The sequence below is a fragment of the Haematobia irritans genome, chromosome 4 (genome assembly GCF_050003625.1).
Source record: "Haematobia irritans isolate KBUSLIRL chromosome 4, ASM5000362v1, whole genome shotgun sequence".
In the NCBI taxonomy this organism is placed as follows: domain Eukaryota; kingdom Metazoa; phylum Arthropoda; class Insecta; order Diptera; family Muscidae; genus Haematobia; species Haematobia irritans.
In genome coordinates, this window is record NC_134400.1 from 111,747,642 (window position 1) to 111,761,390 (window position 13,749).

At 38.0% G+C, this 13,749-nt stretch overlaps 1 protein-coding gene across 1 annotated transcript in view; it reads right to left on the reverse strand.

Moving 5' to 3' along the window:
- Positions 1 to 13,749, reverse strand: part of LOC142235716 (uncharacterized) — a 428,189-nt gene that overhangs the window by 248,466 nt on the left and 165,974 nt on the right. The window contains exon 11 of the mRNA XM_075306976.1: positions 1,111 to 1,203. Within this exon, the coding sequence (XP_075163091.1) occupies positions 1,111 to 1,203 (93 nt within the window). The remainder of the gene's footprint in view (positions 1 to 1,110; positions 1,204 to 13,749) is intronic.

Sequence of the window (13,749 nt, forward strand, 5' to 3'; positions counted from 1 at the left end):
TCAAAGGAAATTTTCTTTCATATTAAGATACCGATTTTTAAGTCGAATCATTTACCTCTAAAGACCAAAATAACATCATTAAAAAGTTCATTGACTTTGCACCGAAAAAAAGTGAACTGTTTTATAGGAAGAACGAACTACCACGCACGAAAATTGTACTATTTAAATTTTACTGCACATTTTGAGATTTCCACAAAGCGTTGTTAAAACCAGGAAATTTTAATGCCCTGTTGTACTTTTTAACTGCAGTTCACGAAATTACATCATCTCATAGAAGAAAAAAATAACTAAAAGTAAAGAAGAAAATCGTTGGCGCCAAAAATCATGACCATTTTAACCATACAGTAGTTCATTCTTACTATTTTTGGGAATCGTACGAAAATTTTCATTTGTTTTAGTTGATATTGAACTTATGTGTGCGGTCATTGAACTTTATACTTACGTTTAGTTCATACAATTTTTGAGACATACTTAAACAAAGTAAGATTTCATTAAGCTGTGGAAAATTTCGATAAAAATAATAAAATTTAACTACAAGCAAATAATTTTTTTCCAATAAAAATAAGTTAAATTTAGCGTTAGTTTAACTACGGAATTTTTTTCTGTGTGGGACAAAGAAAAAAGTTTTATATCACAGAAATGCGTCTTCTATGCCAAGCAAAATTCGTATTTGTATTTTAAGGCCTTTTTTTGGCCTTACGACAATATATTTTTCAGTGCTCTATGTGGTTTTAGGTATAAAAATGGCGTAGGCTATTTTCACCACATGATTAGCCTGTACATTCTCTGAAAATTTCTAGTAAATCGCTGAACCGTTTGAACAAAAAGGTGGACAAAATTTAGGCAACCGTGGATCTCCACTTTTGAGAGGCTTCACTGTAGATAGATTGCAAGGATCGCATATAAATCAAGTTCACTAAATTTGTTTTCTATTCGACCCGCTTGAGTCACGATGGTTTTTCTTATTTGTTTTTGAGTTTGTGTGAAACTTAAAACATTTCGCTGGCATGTTAGTATGAACCAATGTCAAACTTTTGCTAGGATTTATTTATCCTGACACGAATTCAATTATTCATGAACTAATTCTGGTTTACTTTCTGTTTTACTTACCTGGCAAACAGTTCGTTCAGCAAACGCACCAACTCCTCTGCCGTGCATTGATCCGAAAGACTTGTGAAACCGCAGATGTCAGCAAAGAGGATGCTGAAATTTTAATGAAATTAAAAACAATATCCATTAACGATATTTTTATTAACTTTGGTGGCAACAACAAAAAATATCTTAAAAAAAGACATAAATGACATTAAGTCAAGGGGAGAATGTAAAAACCACCTCTCTCTCTCTTTCTCACTGGGTACTGCAACAAGTTCAAAGGTCGATAATCTTGTAATATTTGATTACGGATGGCAAATTGAGTGGAAAACGTTTAAAGGCTAACGAGTTTTATAAACCCGGGGGTTTTTAGGTTGACGACCTTTTTCTTTCACCTCTATTGTTACCATCAATGGGCACCGCCGGTGTTGTAAAGCCAAAGAAAAAAATGTGTGCGAATTTTGTACGAGGAAAATTCAATGGATGCGAGGGTGGTGTATTTGAATTAAACATCACGTTAGAGTTTTTGGTTATGGAGAGGCGGTGAACGGTGGGGATAAGCGTAAAATTTCTTATTGCTTAAAATACCATGGATGGTTGGTATATAATAATGTGATGTATCCTCCTGAGTTATGCTAAACACATTCACGTGACATGAATTTCCCATTATGATTTTCGAGCATAAATGACTTTGACTAATTTGCAAGCATTAACGACTTAATTTCATCGTTAAGAGATATATGCCCTTGTGTATGGTAAAGTCATAAAAATCCGAATGGCTTTTGTGGGAAATTTGCAAAATGTTTCAAATATGTGTACATTCATGCACGCAAAGAAAAAACAAGTATATACGGCCGTAAGTTCGACCAGGCCGAATCTTATGTACCCTCCACCATGGATTGCGTAGAAACTTCTACGAAAGACTGTCACCTACAATCGAATTACTTGGGTTGTGGTATCTTAAAACTTCTTAACATCGTTTGTAATTGTAAGTTAGTCCATATGTGGTATATATTAGACAAAAAAGGTACGTATAGGTAAATCTACAAATAATTACGAATCGATATGGAGCTTTACACGGTCTTAGAGAGCCAGAATTCAAATATGGGGTTCGCTTATAAGGGGCTATATACAATTATGAACTTGATATGGACCAATTTTTGTGTAATTGGGGATCGATTTATCTGAGGGCTATATGTAACTATAGACCGATATGGACCTAGTTAGGCATGGTTGTTAATGGCCATATACTAGCACAATGTACCAAATTTCAACTGACTCGGATGAAATTTGCTCCTCCAAGAGCCTCCAAAACCAAATCTCGGCATCGGTTTATATAGGGGCTATATATGATTATGGACTTGATATGGACCACTTTTGGCATGGTTGTTAAATATCATATACTACCACCACGTAACAAATTTCAACCAGATCGGATGAATTTTGCTTCTCCAAAAGACATCAGAGGTCAAATCTGGGGATCGGTTTATATGGGGGCTATATATAATTATGGACTGATATGAACCAATTCCTGCATGGTTGTTGGATACCATATACTAACACCACGTACAAAATTTCAACCGAATCGGATGAATTTTTCTCTTCCAAGGGACTCCGGAGGTCAAATCTGGGGATCGGTTTATATGAGGCCTATATATAATTATTGACCGATTTCGACCAATTTTTGCATGGGTGTTTGAGGCCATATATTAACACCACGTATAAAATTTCAACTGAATCAGATGAATTTTGGTCTTCCAAGAGGCTCCGGAGGTCAAATCTGGTGATCGGTTTATATGGGGGCTATATATAATTATGGACCGATGTGGACCAATTTGTGCATGGTTGTTAGAGACCATATACTAACACCATGTACCAAATTTCACCCAGATCGGATGAAATTTGCTTCTCTTAGAGGCTCCGCAAGCCAAATCGGGGGATCGGTTTATATGGGGGCTATATGTAATTATGAACCGATGTGGACCAATTTTTGCGTGATTATTAGAGAGCATATATTAACACTATGTACCAAATTTCAGCCGGATCGGATGAAATTTGCTTCTCTTAGAGCAATCGCAAGCCAAATTTGGGGGTCCGTTTATATGGGGGCTATACGTAAAAGTGGACCGATATGGCCCATTTGCAATACCATCCAACCTACATCAATAGCAACTACTTGTGCCAAGTTTCAAGTCGATAGCTTGTTTCGTTCGAAAGTTAGCGTGATTTCAACAGACGGATGGACGGACGGACATGCTCAGATGGACTCAGAATTTCACCACGACCCAGAATTTATATACTTTATGGGGTCTTAGAGCAATATTTCGATGTGTTACAAACGGAATGGCAAAGTTAATATACCCCCATCCTATGGTGGAGGGTATAAAAACGTTTGGAAAACGTATACCGACAACGTTTTTCTGAATGTATGTTTCTGTTAAATAAAGTTTGTTTAATCGGCTAATGGGCGCCGCAAACTATGCCATATAAATATATGGATAATTGTCTATTGATGACAATAACGGGTACATAGATACATAGCACTATCCACGTGTTGGCTTACAAATTGCATGGTCCGCGGTTCGATTCTCCGCCCAGGCGAAAGGTGCAATTAAAAAAATTTATAAAATCGAATAATTTCTTCTACATTGTTTGTATTACAGAAAAAGGTGCTAAGAACTAAAACACCTCGTAAAAGTGAGAAAGATGTGAGGGAAAATACAATTTGCCAGAAAAGATTGTTTTTTTGAGTTAGTCTCTATGAAATTGTTTTTACTTCCTAGAAAAGAATAAACGTTTATCACAAAAAGTATATACTTTTCTTCCAAATAAACTTCCTTAAAGCAAAAAGCAAATGAAAAACAAACTTTGTTTGTCTCAAATTTCGTTTGGGAGGAAAGAATCATTTTTTTGCGTGTGTGTATCGTTTTGTTGGAATTAGACGCAGAATTTGACACAGAATTTTATTGTAGTAGGCGCACATTTGGAAGACAATCACCGGTCTCTTGTTATTGTGTTTCGAAATGTTGATCATATATTGTTAAATTTTTAAATTATTACCGATATTCTACCGCAGATCCTATTTGTTTATTTATTTTTTTTAATAACATCTTGTCAACAATTTATTGGGGATTTTGTTTTAAATATGGGAATTTTTGGGGAAGAAGGCGTCCTAATTTGGGGAGAAGAGCCAAAAAAATACTGGCAACACAGCCAAAATTCCAATGAAACAAGGCCCAAACAATTGGGCGACGCTTTATAATCAATATGAAACCCATGAAAATGTAAGTGAATTAAACGACTGTGCGACTAACTGATGGAAAATTAAATATATAGCTCCAAAACGTAAATTAGTTAGGACCCAAAAAAGTATATGCAAAACAAACTATACCATAATTTTTATTTTTATTTTTTTAATTCAGCAGATCAAAATACATAAGAAAAGTCACATCTCATCAAATGAATATAAAACAAGTAAATACAGCAGTAAGTTCGGCCGGGTCGAATCTTAAATACCCACCACCATGATTACCAATTTCAAAACTACGCATTCTATAAGTCCAAGAACTAAAATCTGGAGATCGGATGGTGAGTATCGGTCAAAACATGGACCGATACTCACCATTTTTGACACACTTCTTTATGGTCCTAAAATACCTCTAGATTTCCAATATCAGGCAATTTGGATAAAAACTACGGATTCCAGAAGCCCAAGAAATAAAATCGGTAGATCAGTCCATATGGGGGCTTGCACACTTCTTTATGGTCCTAAAATACCTCCAGATTTCCAATTTCAGGCAAATTGGATACAAACTACGGATTCTATAAGCCCAAGAAGTAAAATCGGGATATCGGTCTATATGGGGGCTAAACCAAAACATGGACCGATACTTATCATTCTTCACATACCTCTTTATGGTTCTAAAATACGTCTAGATTTCCAATTTCAGGCAAATTGGATAAAACCTACGGATTCCAGAAGCCCAAGAAATAAAATCTGGAGATCGGTCTATAAGGGGGCTATACCAAAACATTAACCGCTACTCACCATTTTTGGCACACCTCTTTATGGTCCCAAAATACCTCTAGATTTCCAATTTCAGGCAAATTGGATAAAAACTGCGGTTTCTATAAGCCCAAGAAATAAAATGGGGATATCGGTCTATATGGGGGCTTTACCAAAACATGGACCGATACTTACCATTTTTCACACACCTCTTTATGGTTCTAAAATACGTCTAGATATATATACTTTGTGTAGTCGGAAATCGATATTTCGATGTATTACAAACGGAATGACAAACTTATTATACCCCCGTCACTATAATATGGTGGTAGGTATAAAAAAGTATTTTGTAAATTAGTGTTATACTAGTGTAGACAAAAGTTTTGGTACCATCTCAAATCCATCAAATTTATTGGGAGCTGCATAAATGTCTAAAGTGTGCACTAATAGAAAAAATTGCGTTCAACAGTCGTAAACGGACGGTGACAAAATGAAACGGAAACGGCATTCGTTTTTCTTTGGCCATGAAAAGTTTTAAAATAATCTTTAGACGTCATTGTGGCAACTCCGCCGATGGTGCAATGTGGTAAGGCGACTGTTAACGCGTATGTTACAGACAACACATTTTCGAGTCACGTTAGCGGAAATTGTTTTTTTTTTATACCCTCCACCATAGGATGAGGGTATATTAACTTTGTCATTCCGTTTGTAACACATCGAAATATTGCTCTAAGACCCCATAAAGTATATATATTCTGGGTCGTGGTGAAATTCTGAGTCGATCTGAGCATGTCCGTCTGTTGAAATCACGCTAACTTCCGAACGAAACAAGCTATTGATGTAGGTCGGATGGTATTGCAAATGGGCCATATCGGTCCACTTTTACGTATAGCCCCCATATAAACGGAAATTTGGCTTGCGAATCCTCTAAGAGAAGCAAATTTCACCCAATCAGGCTGAAATTTGGTACATGGTGTAAATATATGGTCTCAAACAACTATGCAAATATTGGTCGACATCGGTCAATAATTATATATAGCCCCCATATAAACCGACCCCCCTAGTTGGCTTGAGGAGCCTCTAAGAGAAGCAAATTTCATCTGATCCGGCTGAAATTTGGTACATGGTGTCAAAATATGATCTCTAACAACCATGCAAAAATTGTTACAGACAACACATTTTCGAGTCACGTTAGCGGAAATTGTTTTTTTTTATACCCTCCACCATAGGATGGGGGTATATTAACTTTGTCATTCCGTTTGTAACACATCGAAATATTGCTCTAAGACCCCATAAAGTATATATATTCTGGGTCGTGGTGAAATTCTGAGTCGATCTGAGCATGTCCGTCCGTCCGTCTGTTGAAATCACGCCAACTTCCGAACGAAACAAGCTATTGATGTAGGTCGGATGGTATTGCAAATGGGCCACATCGGTCCACTTTTACGTATAGCCCCCATATAAACGGAAATTTGGCTTGCGAATCCTCTAAGAGAAGCAAATTTCACCCAATCAGGCTGAAATTTGGTACATGGTGTAAATATATGGTCTCAAACAACTATGCAAATATTGGTCGACATCGGTCAATAATTATATATAGCCCCCATATAAACCGACCCCCCTAGTTGGCTTGAGGAGCCTCTAAGAGAAGCAAATTTCATCTGATCCGGCTGAAATTTGGTACATGGTGTCAAAATATGATCTCTAACAACCATGCAAAAATTGGTCCACATCGATTCATAATTATACATAGCCCCCATTTAAACCGATCCCCCGATTTGGCTTGCGGAGCCTCTAAGAGAAGCAAATTTCATCCGATCCGGCTGAAATTTGGTACATGGTGTTAGTATATGGTCTGTAATTACCATGCAAAAATTGGTCCAAATCGGTCCATAATTATATATAGTCCTCATATAAACCGATCACCAGATTTGACCTTCGGAGCCTCTTGGAAGACCAAAATTCATCTGATTCAGTTGAAATTAGGAACGTGGTGTTAATATATGGTCTCAAAAACCCATGCAAAAATTGGTCGAAATCGGTCCATAATTATAGATAGCCCCTATATAAACCAATCCCCAGATTTGAACTCCGGAGCCACTTGGAAGAGCAAAATCCATCCGATTCGATTGAAATTTGGTACGTGATGTTAGTAAAGGGTGATTTGTTAAGAGCTTGATAACTTTAAAAAAAAAAAAAAAACGCATAAAATAAGATAATTTCATTTAAATGTTGACCGCGGCTGCGTCTTAGGTGGTCCATTCGGAAAGTCCAATTTTGGGCAACTTTTTCGAGCATTTCGGCCGGAATAGCCCGAATTTCTTCGGAAATGTTGTCTTCCAAAGCTGGAATAGTTGCTGGCTTATTTTTGTAGACTTTAGACTTGACGTAGCCCCACAAAAAATAGTCTAAAGGCGTCAAATCGCATGATCTTGGTGGCCAACTTACCGGTCCATTTCTTGAGATGAATTGTTCTCCGAAGTTTTCCCTCAAAATGGCCATAGAATCGCGAGCTGTGTGGCATGTAGCGCCATCTTGTTGAAACCACATGTCAACCAAGTTCAGTTCTTCCATTTTTGGCAACAAAAAGTTTGTTAGCATCGAACGATAGCGATCGCCATTCACCGTAACGTTGCGTCCAACAGCATCTTTGAAAAAATACGGTCCAATGATTCCACCAGCGTACAAACCACACCAAACAGTGCATTTTTCGGGATGCATGGGCAGTTCTTGAACGGCTTCTGGTTGCTCTTCACTCCAAATGCGGCAATTTTGCTTATTTACGTAGCCATTCAACCAGAAATGAGCCTCATCGCTGAACAAAATTTGTCGATAAAAAAGCGGATTTTCTGCCAACTTTTCTAGGGCCCATTCACTGAAAATTCGACGTTGTGGCAGATCGTAAGTCTATTCATGATGAAATGTCAAAGCATACTGAGCATCTTTCTCTTTGACACCATGTCTGAAATCCCACGTGATCTGTCAAATACTAATGCATGAAAATCCTAACCTCAAAAGAATCACCCTTTATATGGTTAGTATATGGTACGTGGTGGTAGTATATGATATTTAACGACCATGCCAAAAGTGGTCCATATCAGTCCATAATCATATATACCCCATATAAACCGATCCCGAGATTTGGTTTTGGAGCCTCTTGGAGGAGCAAATTTCATCCGAGTCAGTTGAAATTTGGTACATTGTGCTAGTATATGGCCATTAACAACCATGCCTAACTAGGTCCATATCGGTCTATAGTTATATATGGCCCTCAGATAAATCGATCCCCAATTACACAAAAATTGGTCCATAACAAGTTCATAATTGTATATAGCCCCAAATAAAAGCGATCTCCATATTTCAATTCTGGCTCTCTACGTACCGTGCAAAAGTCCATAGCGATTCGTAATTATTTGTAGACTTACCTATACATACCTTTTTTGTCTAATATATACCACGTATGGACTAACTCACAATTTAGAAAACGATGTTAAGAAGTTTTAAGATACCACAACCCAAGTAATTCGATTGTGGATGACAGTCTTTCGTAAAAGTTTCTACGCAATCCATGGTGGAGGGTAGGTTAGGTTAGGTTAGGTGGCAGCCCGATGTATCAGGATCACTTAGACTATTCAGTCCATTGTGATACCACATTGGTGAACTTCTCTCTTATCACTGAGTGCTGCCCGATTCCATGTTAAGCTCAATGACAAGGGACCTCCTTTTTATAACCGAGTCCGAACGGCGTTCCACATTGCAGTGAAACCACTTAGAGAAGCTTTGAAACCCTCAGAAATGTCACCAGCATTACTGAGGTGGGATAATCCACCGCTGAAAAACTTTTTGGTGTTCGGTCGAAGCAGGAATCGAACCCACGACCTTTTGTATGCAAGGCGGGCATGCTAACCATTGCACAACGGTGGCTCCGTGGTGGAGGGTACATAAGATACGGCCGTAAGTATATACTTGTTTTTAAATAGTTCCAGTCAATTATAGAAACATTTTATTTTGATATTCGAAGCATGATATCATGAAAAACAGAATTTAGAATAAAAACAAGTAAGTAAAGTCTTAAGTCGGGCGGGGCCGACTATATTATACCCTTCACCATTTTGTAGACCAAAATTTGTGTTACCATCTCAACTCCTTCATGATGGTTTATAATCCCATATACAAATATTTATATCTTAACCGATTTTTTGTGCTTCCTTAAAATCATAGTTGATCAATGCATTTCTTCTACAAAATCTCTAGAACTAAAATTTAAATCGGCTACTGCCCTGGGATGAAGCACAATGTTACTAAAAAACAAGTATATACAGCAGTAAGTTCGGCCGGGCCGAATCTTAAATACCCACCACCATGAATCAAATATAATAGTTTACTTTGAAAACTCTTCGTCGTAGCGAGTTTCTTGATAATAAATAGAATTTTTGGGGGGTTTGACAAATTTTCTCCCAAGCAAATCAGTTCAACCAGATTGTTCCTATGAAGACTAGATCAGATTTTGGATTTATGAGAACCAATTTTATTTGAGTTTTATAGAAATCATAAACATATCGTGTATACAATGATTTGAAATCTTAAATCTGTAGATTTTTTCCCCATTATTTAAATGAATACCATGAGTAAAATCTGGAAATTTTACTTTCAGTTTCAAGCAATTTTCATGACTATTGTCTAGGGAGCCACCGTGGTGCAATGGTTAGCATGCCCGCCTTGCATACACAAGGTCGTGGGTTCGATTCCTGCTTCGACCGAACACCAACAAGTTTTTCAGCGGTGGATTATCCCACCTCAGTAATGCTGGTGACATTTCTGAGGGTTTCAAAGCTTCTCTAAGTGGTTTCACTGCAATGTGGAACGCCGTTCGGACTCGGCTATAAAAAGGAGGTCCCTTGTCATTGAGCTTAACATGGAATCGGGCAGCACTCAGTGATAAGAGAGAAGTTCACCACTGTGGTATCACAATGGACTGAATAGTCTAAGTGAGCCTGATACATCGGGCTGCCACATAACCTAACCTAACCATGACTATTGTCTAAAATTTCATTTCGGAGGAAAATATTTTTTCTTTGGGTGTACCCTCAAGAAGAGAAATCGGTCTATATCGGACCGGTAAAAATAAATACGATACAGAGTTTTGAGGGTCTTAGATTCCAGTATATTTAAATTTTTGTACAAATCGGATAAAAACTACGGTTTCTAGAAGCCCAAGGAGTTAAATCTGGAGATCGGTCTATGCGGAGGCTATAATAAAACATGGTTCGATACATACCATATTTGGCTGACCTATTTGTGGTCAGCCGGATTCCAGAAGACCTAGATATAAATTCAGGAGTTAGGTCTATATGGGGGCTATACCAAAACATGCACCAATACTCACCACCTCTTAATGTTCCTCAAATACCTCTAGAATTCCAATTTCAGACGAATTGGGTGAAAACTACGAATTCTAGAAGCCAAGGATGTAAAATCGGGTGATCAGACCGATACGGAACATTTTCGACACACCTTTTTATGGTCCTAAAATACCTCCAGATTTCCGGCAAATTGGATAAAAACTACGGATAGGTCTATATGGGGCTATACCAAAACATGAACCGATGGGCACCATTTTCGGCACACCTTTTTACGGTCCTCAAGTACCTCTAGATTTTCAATTTCAGGCATATTGGATAAAAACTACGGCTTATAAAATCCCAAGACCCCAAATCGGGAAGTCGTTTTATATGGGACCTATATCAAAACTTGGACCGATATAGCCCATCTACGAACTTGACCTGCCTGCAAAAAAAAAAAACGAATCTGTGCCAAATTTCATTACGCTAGAGGTGTGCACGTGAGTAATAGTTTCCTCACGCTCACGCACACTCACGACTGAAAAATCTTACTCACGCACGATATTGTTTGGTAGGTCTCACGCACACTCACGAAAAGAAAACTTGTACTCACGCATACTCACGCACGAAAATGTCGTGACTCACGAAAAATACCGTGACTCACGAAAAATATCGTAACTCACGAAATATGTCGTGACTCACGAATAATTTTATAAGTAAATTACCTGAGGGACGTGTCTGAAATTATGAGCACGATTAAAATCGAGAGCGTTATTAAACACTTAACATCCTAGGTGTCACTGAAATTGCAAATGAATTTAACTTTTAAGCGTTTTATGTTGGAGAGGGGGATTATTTTCGTGAGCGTAATTTGTTACTCACGCACACTCACGAAGATATTGTTTTCATGACTCACGCTCACGCACGACAGTTTGGTTTGTTAATCACGCTCACGCACACTCACGCAGTTGATATGAGCGTGAGTCACGACAATTCATGTCACGTGCACACCTCTAACTAATGGTTAGCATGCGCACTTTGCATACAAGGGATATTGGGTTCAATCCCAGTTTCGAAAAGTTTTTCAGTGGTGGTTAGTCCCCCCTCAGTAATGCTGTTAACTTTTTTGATCTATTCCTGCTAGGCGTAATACCTTATAAAGGGTGATTCTTTTGAGGTTAGGATTTTCATGCATTAGTATTTGACAGATCACGTGGGATTTCAGACATGGTGTCAAAGAGAAAGATGCTCAGTATGCTTTGACATTTCATCATGAATAGACTTACTAACGAGCAACGCTTGCAAATCATTGAATTTTATTACCAAAATCAGTGTTCGGTTCGAAATGTGTTTCGCGCTTTACGTCCGATTTATGGTCTACATAATCGACCAAGTGAGCAAACAATTAATGCGATTGTGACCAAGTTTCGCACTCAGTTTACTTTATTGGACATTAAACCAACCACACGAATGCGTACAGTGCGTACAGAAGAGAATATTGCGTCTGTTTCTGAGAGTGTTGCTGAAGACCGTGAAATGTCGATTCGTCGCCGTTCGCAGCAATTGGGTTTGTGTTATTCGACCACATGGAAGATTTTACGCAAAGATCTTGGTGTAAAACCGTATAAAATACAGCTCGTGCAAGAACTGAAGCCGAACGATCTGCCACAACGTCGAATTTTCAGTGAATGGGCCCTAGAAAAGTTGGCAGAAAATCCGCTTTTTTATCGACAAATTTTGTTCAGCGATGAGGCTCATTTCTGGTTGAATGGCTACGTAAATAAGCAAAATTGCCGCATTTGGAGTGAAGAGCAACCAGAAGCCGTTCAAGAACTGCCCATGCATCCCGAAAAATGCACTGTTTGGTGTGGTTTGTACGCTGGTGGAATCATTGGACCGTATTTTTTCAAAGATGCTGTTGGACGCAACGTTACGGTGAATGGCGATCGCTATCGTTCGATGCTAACAAACTTTTTGTTGCCAAAAATGGAAGAACTGAACTTGGTTGACATGTGGTTTCAACAAGATGGCGCTACATGCCACACAGCTCGCGATTCTATGGCCATTTTGAGGGAAAACTTCGGAGAACAATTCATCTCAAGAAATGGACCGGTAAGTTGGCCACCAAGATCATGCGATTTGACGCCTTTAGACTATTTTTTGTGGGGCTACGTCAAGTCTAAAGTCTACAAAAATAAGCCAGCAACTATTCCAGCTTTGGAAGACAACATTTCCGAAGAAATTCGGGCTATTCCGGCCGAAATGCTCGAAAAAGTTGCCCAAAATTGGACTTTCCGAATGGACCACCTAAGACGCAGCCGCGGTCAACATTTAAATGAAATTATCTTCAAAAAGTAAATGTCATGGACCAATCTAACGTTTCAAATAAAGAACCGATGAGATTTTGCAAATTTTATGCGTTTTTTTAAAAAAAAAAGTTATCAAGCTCTTAACAAATCACCCTTTAATAGCCACGTAAATTCGAACAAACACAATTTTCATTTTAGTAAAAATATATATGAATAATAAAAATATTTATGTTGTTTTTGTTGATATGACAATCTCAGAATGGTAGAAGTATGTGGCATTAACAAGTTTTAGATGTCATTGTTGGTTGCTATAAAAAGCACAAAAGCAACAATAAGGGAGAACTTTACAGTTCATAAAAATCATAAATTGGTTGAAACAAAAAATCGTATATCAAAAAACATTCACAAAAGCCAAAGTGCAGTGCAAACCAAACCCAAGAACTCGAAAGGCAAACAAAAACATATTTTCGAAGAATGTTTAAAGTTATTCACATTTGTAAGAATATTTATGAATTTCTGTGAGTGTGTGTGTGTGTTCTAAGTTTAGATGTCGTATAGGATAGCATTTCGAGGTGTTGAAATATTGGAGTGTATCGATCAAATGATGCGAAACCCGTTTCTTTTTACTCTCTCCACCATAGGATGGGGTGTATATTAACTTTGTCATTCCGTTTGTAACACATCGAAATTTTGCTCTAAGACCACATAAAGTATATATATATTGTGGGTCGTGGTGAAATTCTCAGTCGATCTAAGCATGTCCATCCGTCCGTCTGTTGAAATCACGCTAACTTCCGAACGAAACAAGTTATCGACTTGAAACTTGGGACAAGTAGTTGTTATTGAAGTATGTCAGATAGTATTGCAAATGGGTCATATCGGACCATTTTTACGGATAGCCCCCATATAAACCGACGCTCAGATTTGACTTGCGGAGCCTCTTGGAGGAGCAAAATTCATCCGATCCGGATTAAATTCGGTAAATAGTGTTACTATTTAT